General features: G+C 34.9%; 1 protein-coding gene across 1 annotated transcript; it reads left to right on the top strand.

The window, feature by feature from the left end:
• Positions 1 to 6334: 6334 nt before the first annotated feature.
• Positions 6335 to 7990, top strand: LOC127138048 (uncharacterized). Its single transcript, XM_051064453.1, has 3 exons — positions 6335 to 6467; positions 7063 to 7758; positions 7986 to 7990. Exons 1-3 carry the CDS (start codon positions 6335 to 6337, stop codon positions 7988 to 7990), a joined length of 834 nt encoding a protein of 277 aa, XP_050920410.1.
• The last annotated feature ends 2048 nt before the right edge of the window (positions 7991 to 10038 follow it).

Genomic DNA, 10038 nt, shown 5'->3' with positions numbered 1-10038 from the left:
AAATAAACAAACACACACAGGAAACCGAATGCCAATCGCTGGGCTTACATCAGACTCCAAGCACACCACAAATAGGAAACGAAATGCCAATTGTTGGTCTTACATCCAACTCCTAACACACACAAAAAGGAAGAAGGTTATCAAATTGACAAGCTAACAGGGAGTCTGGAACTCGAGCCCAATAGCTGTCAAGCAAACACACACAAAAAAGAAAAGGTTGCCCGGAAAGATCTCGCACGATCTCCTGCCTACGTACCTCATCTGGTATGAGGATCAGGGCGACGTAGTTCCCCTTAACAGGGAAGAAATTTCTATCCTAACCAGAGACCAAGAGAATAACGGACTAAAAGGGAGACTAACTCGAGCCTAATAGTCATCATGCAAATTATAACCCCTAGGTTGAGGTCTCTAACAAGAGTTTGACTCACACAGGCAGTGAGTCAACTCAAGTCTATCTCCACGTACGTTCAACTTCCTCGAAAGTTGATCATACGACTCCTACAGAAAGGAGATGAGAAGCAAAAGCAGATAAACATCAAAAGCAATCATCACACGCTATATGCAAACAAACGGCTCATACAAGGCTGGGCTTTAGTCAAGGGGTCATATCAACCTCGACAAAGAAGCCAACTGGAAAGGTGTCTGAGGCTCTTAACCACTGACATTGACCGTCAGGGTGAGCAGATGAAATGGGAGATGAAAATGCACTGATGACTTTAAGCCTCTAACACTTGAGGAAATGGCTCCAAAATGAAACTCTAGCTTATACAAGCTCCATAAAATCATGTGATGATCTCCTTCTCAAGAAAGATCTCATCTCCTTGAAAATCCCTGGTTGGAAGAAAACATTGATTAGGGTTGACCAGAGGTCAAAACCCTAATCCCAAGGAACATGAACATGAATTCAGAAACCTTTGATGATGACATAACCATGATGTTGGTGATATATTCATGCAAGCAAGATAATGCTCAACCCTTGAAGGACCAAGAAAACCCTAATTGAAGCACAAACCCTTAGATGGTTGGTGATCAATTCAATAAGACCCTCAGGCTTGAACCACACAACTACTCCATCTCTGACAAGACCTTGAAGGATGACTTTCCATCTCCACCTGATATGCAATATGCAATGCCTAATGCCCTAAATATGAAATGCAATATGCTAAACTAGTCCCAAGAGGAGGAGGGAAAATTTTGAGGTGTTACAACCGTCGTACTCACGATGGATGGAATTACTTCAGGCGCAGATACTGCGACCGTAGTTTCTCCATTATTACTTGACAGATTTTCCATTTCTCTCATGTATTTCCTTCTCATTATTGCTTCGTTATCAGTGGTTATTTTACTGCTCCTTAATCTCATGCAATAAAGTTAAAGGAAATAAAAAACGAAGAACTTCTGAATCTTTCAAAAGATTTTGACAATAGAACTGGTCCCACTGGGTGTGCCAATTTGTTTACTGTCGAATTCGGTAAACAAACGCTAGTCTTCCAAAAATAAAAAATACTTTGGTTACTCACATGATCGACTAGATTAATCATAGGACATGTGCTCTTGTTAATCTAAGTTTTGTAAAAGAACATTTCAACAATATTCTTGGTTTGAAAACAACGTTTGAAGTCTAAGAGTAAAAATGTTGAAATATAAAGAAACAATGTAAAGAAGGCTTTAAATTAACCTTGTAATAAAGATAAATGGTGAAAATGTAAATGATTTTATGAAAATACAACAATATGTGATCACACGTACATTCTCAGCAACTTGTTTCTCAACACACAGATACTTAGAGTAAATTTGTGAGTTTTGTACAAGATGGAACACCTCGATTCCTAAACACTAAGACTCTTATTTATACTAATTCAAAATAAATGTAACAAACTGTTTCTTCTCCAAAAGACGACACATTTTTGTCTGCATGCACTTCATTATCCGCAACTTTCCACGTGTTTTCCTAAAGAATCAGATAAGGCCAAAAAATAGTTATGAGCCTTATTTGAATTCACGCCCCGTCGAAGACAACTCCAATCAAAATGCCTCTGTCGAATTGCAATTTGAACCCAAAAATACTTCTAAGTCTCAAACCATCATTTCCCTATACACAAGAGGTTCCTTCGAATAAAACTCCTTAAGTCGAAAGAATCAATTTCATGTATTCTTTTCAGAATATTTTCCCTTGGCCTTTTTAGTTTATCTCAAACATTTCCTTAGCATCGAAATTCCAGCTAACACTAAGTCTGGCCTATTTAATTAAATAGGCTTTTAAAAAAACCTAAACCTAACTTTTTTATTAAATAAGTCTGGTCCGGTCTAACTTTAAATAGACTAGACTATAACCCTTGTTGGTCGGTTTAGCCTATTCTCATTCCTAATCATTATAAAAATATATTGTTTCTACTATGATATTAAAATTTATTTACGACAATTTTATTTTAGTAATAGTAGTAATGTTTCATTTAACCTTAATATAAGTTTATGATAAGTGTTTAACTTACGTGAAATTATATACAATTTTAATTACTTATTTAACTTATTGAATAAAAATTAATCATAAAACATCTAATTTGTATGCATATTTAGTTGTCCTGAATAATTGTAATTGATTTTAAATTACATGTTTGTGTTATAAATGTAAAGAATTGGAAGCTAGGTTGATAGAGCAAAGAAAATATCATTGGAAGCAAAACTCCTAAAAATATGCATTATAAAATTTCTTTCAGTTTAAATATACTCTACAAATAATCCTTCGATTAGTGGATGCAAGGAACTTCATAACCATTTCTTAGCGCCAAAGGGAGATGTAATATACCTAATCAGTGATGGAATATTTATTTGAGGGGTTCAACATGAAGGAATATTTTTATATTTATTGGAGAATTTTTTCTATGAGCAACACACATTGTGAGAGACATACTACATACTTATCCAAAATCTTAAGATAATATGTGTGTGCATTCTCTCACTTATAAATGCTCAAGTTTACACTTTTTTAATCAATATATGGCTTTCCCACACTTTGTTTCTCAAAGTTTCCAACTCATACTTGTTATTCTCAACACTCCCCCTCAAGCAAAAACTCTTTCATCCACATACACCTGTACCACCATTGACACTATTCAATGAGACATGCCTCATATCCACCATCATGCGGGATGACTTTCGATACAAGTAAGTCAATCCTTCACTCGAACCAAAGACTCATGATACCATTGTTGGAACATTTATTCGGGGGTTCAACATGAGAGAACATTTTTATATTTCTTAGGGATTTTCTCTATGAGTAACACACCTTGTGAGAGACATACCACATACTCACCAAAAACCTTAAGGTAATAGGTGTGTGGATACTCTTATAAATGCTCAAGTATCCACTTTTCTAATCGTTGTGGGACTTCCCTACACTTTGTTTATCAAAGTTTCTAACTCACACTTGTTATTCTCAACAGTCTCTTTCCCAATCGAATATGTTTAAATTAGAGGGAAATTTTATGTCAAAAAGAGGCAAAGAAAATTTTGGTTTGTTGTAAGGACAATTGAGTCTTTTGGGCATGGTATATGAACTTGAAAGTAGGAAAGCTATTCATTTATTCCAATTCAACTTTATGAGTTTTAAAAGAGATCATCTAAGAAGGGAGAGAAAGGGAGATTCACGAGAGAGTCAAAGAGGAGATGAAAGTAAGCCTTATGTCTCAAGGCTTTGCATGTGAAGGTGAGATAAGGGTTAGAATTTTGTCTGAATGCTGATACACAAGAGGAAGAAGAAGAAAAAGAAGAAGAATGATGTGTATGGAAAGACATGATGGAAATTCCACCTTCCATGTGGACTAGGTCCATATTCCGTACATACATTCATTGTGATTTGCAAGTGAATAACATGTGTCAAACATTCAACATGGCTATATTGGAGTATAGAGATAAGCCCATCATTACTTTGCTCGAAGGTCTAAAGCATTACATCACTGTTAGGATAGTGAAACAAAAGAATCTCATTAGTCATTTTAGAAACACAAATTGTCCTAAGGTTGAACAAATAATAGAGAAGTTGAAGCGGGCAGTTGAAGGTAGGACACTGATCAGTGCGTTTTGATGCACATTCTTCTATAATTGTACTTAGACATTTATCTAGTTTATTTTGCTTATTTTACTATTTTATTATGTTTTTAGATTTAAGTTCATGTTTACCTTTAATCTATTTTCGCTTGCTATTTTCAGTTCTAGCGGTTATTTAATACATATCCACTGTTCGAATCATAACTTGAGCCACGGGATGCCGTTTTGCAAGTTCTGACATGCGTTAGAAATCTAAGAGAAAGAGCTACAACTTTTATGTTGAATCCAAAAGCTGATTCGAAGTGCAGACGTCTCAAATAATTTGTTAAAGTTTCATACTTTAGGAAATATTTTCTTTTGGGCCATTTGTTGGGCCGAATTTAGGTTTTCCGGCCCAGTTTGAATTATAAATGAAACCCTTATTCTATTTAAAAGGGCAGCCGCGGTACTATAGCCAAAACACATTATTCACGATAACTTTTTGCTTTTGTGCGATCATGAAGAGGAACTAATCTTCTAGAGTAAATCTGTTGTAACCGAATTTCCAAGGCTTTGAGGTTTTTATTCTATCAATTTAATTTTGTTCTCTTTCAATTCTATTCTATGAAATTCCATTTGCTTAATTTGTATTTTATGGAATGGTTTTGATTAAACTCGTATGATTGCGTTCCTAACTATTAATCGTCGTTTTCGTCGCTTTGTCGTTAAATTGCGTTTGTAAATCGTGTTTGCTTAATTCACGATTGTATTTATCCGTTTGCTTAATTCAGAATATAGGAATATAAATTTGTCATATATCTATTGCACTTGTCAATCGAATTTGAATCGAATAGAGATCGAAGCCACTTAGGGAATTGGTAGGTAGAAACCAGTGATTAGCCGGAAAGCAAAAACAGTAGATTGACTTATTTTATAATCAGTTATTTTAATCACTTTTTTTGCTTTGTTTTCTAAATCGACCACTAAAACATAAACCCCCCCTTAAATCGATTTCATTAGGTTAACAATAATACAAGAATCCTTGCGATACGATACTCAAGTTGTCGCTTCCGCTAAACTATAGTTTTCTAATTACTCATTTTGACCCGTGTGCGACAGCAGATCAAATTGGCGCCGTTGCCGGGGATTCTTGTAGATTTTAACCATTATTATAGTCTAACTATTATTATAGTCATAGGTGTTGTGTTTTAACATTTTTTTGCCCTAACTTTCTTGTGTTCTGGTGTTTTTGCGTTTTAGGATAAAAAAAATCTGTTTTTTTAAGAAAATCGTCTCAAATTATTCTGATTATTTGTAGATTAACTAGGAAAAAATCAAGGATCAAAAGCCTCTATTTAGAAACTAAATAGTGGAAGTCATCCTAAAAACCCCAAATTCCTTATTTTTCTATTTTTTATGATTTTTTTATGTTTTGATAGTTTTAGAAAATTCCGAAAAAATTCTCAAAAATTTTAATTGACGTTATTAGATTAATGTTTGTGTTTTTGTATTTTTTTCCTTTTATTTTAATAGTTTTTTTACGTATTTCAATTGTTTGTTCTTAATAGGGATATTGTCGGTATTTTCCTATTTGGTGATGCATTGCTGAATTAGTTATGTGTTTTCTTATTGTTTGTTGATTTTTTTTTCTATTGAGTTTAATATGGCTGTCCAAAGAACTTTGAGAGAACTTGTTGCTCCTGATATGAATTACAGTGGTTTATGTATTGAATATGTTGATGTTACTGTTCCTTTTGAGTTGGAATATGGTATAATACACTTGTTGCCAATGTTTAGTGGTCTTGCAGTTGAGGATCCGCATAAGCATCTTAAGGAATTTCAGGTTGTTTGCTCTACACTATTGAGACCTGAAGGAATCACCGAAGATCATATCAAGCTGAGAGTCTTCCCATTTTCACTACAGGGTGTTGCCAAGGATTGGTTATATTATCTTGAGTCGAATTCTGTCACGACTTAGAATGATTTGAAGAGAGTCTTCCTAGAGAGATACTTTCCTGCCTCCAGGGATGCATCAATCCGAAAAGAAATATGTGGTATTAGATAGGGAAATGAGTCATTGGCTGAGTATTCGGAGAGATTCAAACAATTAGTATCCAGCTGCCCTCAACATCAAATTACCGAACAACTGCTTATTCAGTATTTCTATTGGGGATTGTTACCAATGGATAGAAACATTCTTGATGCTGCTAGTGGTGGAGCACTTGTCGATAAAACTCCAGTTGCTGCTAAAGCCCTAATTGAGAATATGTCACTCAACTCCCAATAATTCACAACCAGAAATAATTCGATGGTCCAAACAAAAGGTGTGAATGACATTCAGGTTTCCTCTTCAAACAAGGCTTTAGAAACCAGAATTGAAGAGCTTACTTCTTTAGTGAAACAAATGACAGTGAGTAAACCTCAAACAACAAAGTTGTGTGGTATTTGTACTTCTACTGAACATCCAACTGACACATGTCCTATTCTTCAAGATAATTCGGTCACTCAGTTGCCTCAAGCATATGCAGCTAACTTTTTCAGCCAAAGCAACAATTAGAGAGGGTACAATATTCCTGACTTGTCCACCAACAAATATCATCCCAATTGGAGGAACCATCCAAACCTTCGATATGGAAACCAGCAGCCCACCCAACAACAATTAGTCATATCCCTGCCACAACCAAAGACCACTCCCCAAGTCTCCACCTTTGCACCTCCCGGGCCTTCATTGGAGGATCTTATCAAACAAATGGTTGTTAACAATCTCCAATTTCAGCAACGAACAGATTCCAGTATTCAGACTTTGCAGACACAGGTTGGACAGCTTGCCACTTCGATGAATATCATGCAGCAAGCCCAAGGATCAAACTAACTTCTTGCCCAACCAGTTGTGAATCCAAAAGGCCATAATGCTAATGCGAGTGCAATTTCCTTGAGATCCGAGAAGGTAACAGAACCAGCCCCAAAAAAAAAATCTTGAGGTAACACCTGAACCTTCTTCCATTGTGATAGAAACTGAACCCTTTATTGTGGTAGAAACTGAAAAAGATAAAGAGAAGGAGTATGTGCCACCAATTACCTTCCCACATAGAATACTGAAAAATAAAAGGACTGGTGATGGAGACAAGGAGAGAGAAATTTTAGATGTGTTCAGAAAAGTGGCGGTAAACATTCCGCTTCTTGATGTTATTAAGCAGGTTCCAAAGTATGCAAAATTTCTAAAAGACTTATGCACAAGTAAGAAAAGCTTGAAGGGAAATGAGAGAGTAAATTTGGGAAGAAACATTTCAGCCCTTATCCAGCCTAAACATTCACCTGAAAAAGCTATTGTTTCATCCCTCAATCAAACCATACCCCAAAAGTGCAAGGATCCAGGAACTTTTGCTATTCCATGTACCATTGGGGATAGTAAATTCGACAATTGTATGCTTGATTTGGGAGCAGGAATTAATGTTATGCCTACTTCTGTTTATAATAACCTTGATCTTGGTTCTTTACAGCATACAGGTTTAATCATTCAACTAGTGAACAGAAGTAATGATCGCCCTATTGGAGTAGTGAAAGATGTGCTTGTTCAAGTTAATGACTTGATTTTTCCTGCAGATTTCTACATTCTGGACATGTATGGAGAAAGAAATTCAAGCAGATCACCCATCATTTTAGGAAGACCGTTTATGAAAACAACTAAAACAAAAATTGATGTCGACGATGGAACTATGTCCATGGAATTTGGTGACATTGTCGCAAAATTTAACATTTTTGATGTCATGAAACATCCCTTGGAGGAGCATTCTATTTTTCATATTGAATTGATCTCTGAGTTGGTTGATGACAATTTTTCTGAATTGTTTTCACTTGATTTTCAATCTCTATTTGGGTTTGATGATGTTTATTCATGTGATGATTGTACTGACACTAACCTTTGTGTTGTTTGTGCTGAGATTGATGCTTCTTTGCAGGGTGATGGTATAAACGAAGTTATTTATGTGGCTAAAGCTCTTGACATTTCGGCTGCCCCAAACATACCATCCATTGAACAACCACATTCTTTAGAGCCTAAGCCACTTCCCGAGGATTCATATTATTCATCAAAACTTCAACTTAAGCAGAAATATAAGAAGGGAATTGGATGGACCTTGGCTGACACTCGTGATATTAGCTCATCCATATGTATGCATAAGATCTCACTTAAAGATGAAACAAAAGTAGTGAGGCAGCCCTGTAATCCTTTAATTCTTGATGTTGTGAAAAAGGAGATCACTTTCACGTGCTCATTCAACACTTTTACTTATCGAAGATACTTTTTTGATCCTGGAATACAAGGCAAATGCACTAATCAAAATTTCAAGGTCAATGGACACTACCCAAAGCTACTCCATGAGAACCCGACTTTGGAAGAAGAGACTGTAGAAGAGCTCTCTTTGGGAAAGGCTGCTTATGCGATAATTTATCCGCCTTGACTCCTCGGGTGTGTTCTTTCCTTTCTCTCACTCTTATTTTATATTTATGCTCTTTCATTGAGGACAATGTATGTTTTAAGTGTGGGGGAGGGAACTATTTATTTGTTTTGTTTTCTTTGTTTTCTTTTCAGTTTTTCTCTGTTTTGGTTTTTGTTTGCTTTCTTAAAAAAATGCATGCTTTTTCCTTTGCTTTTTGAGTTACAATTATGAGTATTTTTCTTAGTTCTCTTGACTAAAGTCTTGTGGTGTGATGTGAAAAATTTGTTGTGCATTTTTAGTATGATAGATAGGATTAGACTCTAAATTGTATATCTTTAGCAGTAGATCATTAACCCTGGTGATCTTTGAGCCTTATATGGATAACATACAAAAATCCATCTCTTTCTTTCTTGTGTGATTCACTCATGTATGTTGGTCTCTAGAACTTGAATTGACTCTTGTTGATGTTGTTGTTTACTTGTGCACACTGATATGATAAAGACAATTCTGTTTTCTTTTGTTTTTTTAGCCAGCTAGCCAAAAAGTCAACCCTAAAATAATTGCATCCCTTGTTTGAAACCCCTTTGATCCTATTATCCTTTTTTATTTAAAATTCATTACAAACTGAGAAGTGAAAAACAATGTTATCACCCTATTCAAAGGGCTGAAAGAGTGTTGTTTGGAGTTGTGTGGGGTTGAATAATTATGTTTGTAATATTTCAGAAGTTGGCAGAAAAAGAAGAAAAAAATAGAAAAGAAAAAAAAGGAATGAAAAAATAGAAGGATATGAGGAAGAAAAAATAGAAGGATAAGAGGAAGAAAAAAAAAGGGAATTATGTTTGTAATATTCAATACATGTCAATACATATTCCTTAAAAAAAAGAATAAAAAGAGGAAGGAGAAGAGAAAATAATTGCTATAGAGTTGTTCAAGTGAATGAAATATTTTATAAATTCAACTCATGTAGTTTCTTTCAAGTCTCTTTTATCTCTTCGAATTTTAGCCTAGTACCCCTTATGATTTATCTCACCCTTACCTTGGCCATGTTACAACCAAATAAAAGTCCTTTTGATCTTTGTGTGCATGTATTTCAACTATGGATGTTAGAGTCCTTTCAAGCTTATGGTAATACTAATTTTCATGTTGTGCTTTAAGTGTAAATAGTTAATCTAAACACTTGAGAGTTGAGTGAATTATATCCTGTGAGGATCTTACTGTTGTGGATGTACTTTTTGATAATCTGTTTTTCTATCTACTTTGAATGTCACAAAAAGTTGCTTACTAACACCATATTCTTGAAGCTTAGACTTAGAATTATGCTTATACCTTGTATCTTAAATTTTTGTGGAAGTGCATGCTCTGTTTTCTTTCCTTTTGTTTTGAAATTTTAATTTTGCTCGGAGTGCAAAAGTTCAAGTGTGGGGGAATTTGATCAGTGCATTTTGATGCACATTCTTCTACAATTGTACTTAGACATTTATCTAGTTTATTTTGCTTATTTTACTATTTTATTATGTTTTTAGATTTAAGTTCATGTTTGCCTTTAATCTATTTTCGTTTGCTATTTTCAGTT

Source organism: Lathyrus oleraceus, chromosome 4, assembly GCF_024323335.1.
Source record: "Lathyrus oleraceus cultivar Zhongwan6 chromosome 4, CAAS_Psat_ZW6_1.0, whole genome shotgun sequence".
In the NCBI taxonomy this organism is placed as follows: domain Eukaryota; kingdom Viridiplantae; phylum Streptophyta; class Magnoliopsida; order Fabales; family Fabaceae; genus Lathyrus; species Lathyrus oleraceus.
Note: the sequence above shows the minus strand (reverse complement) of the source record. Positions and strands in the feature narration are given on the sequence as shown.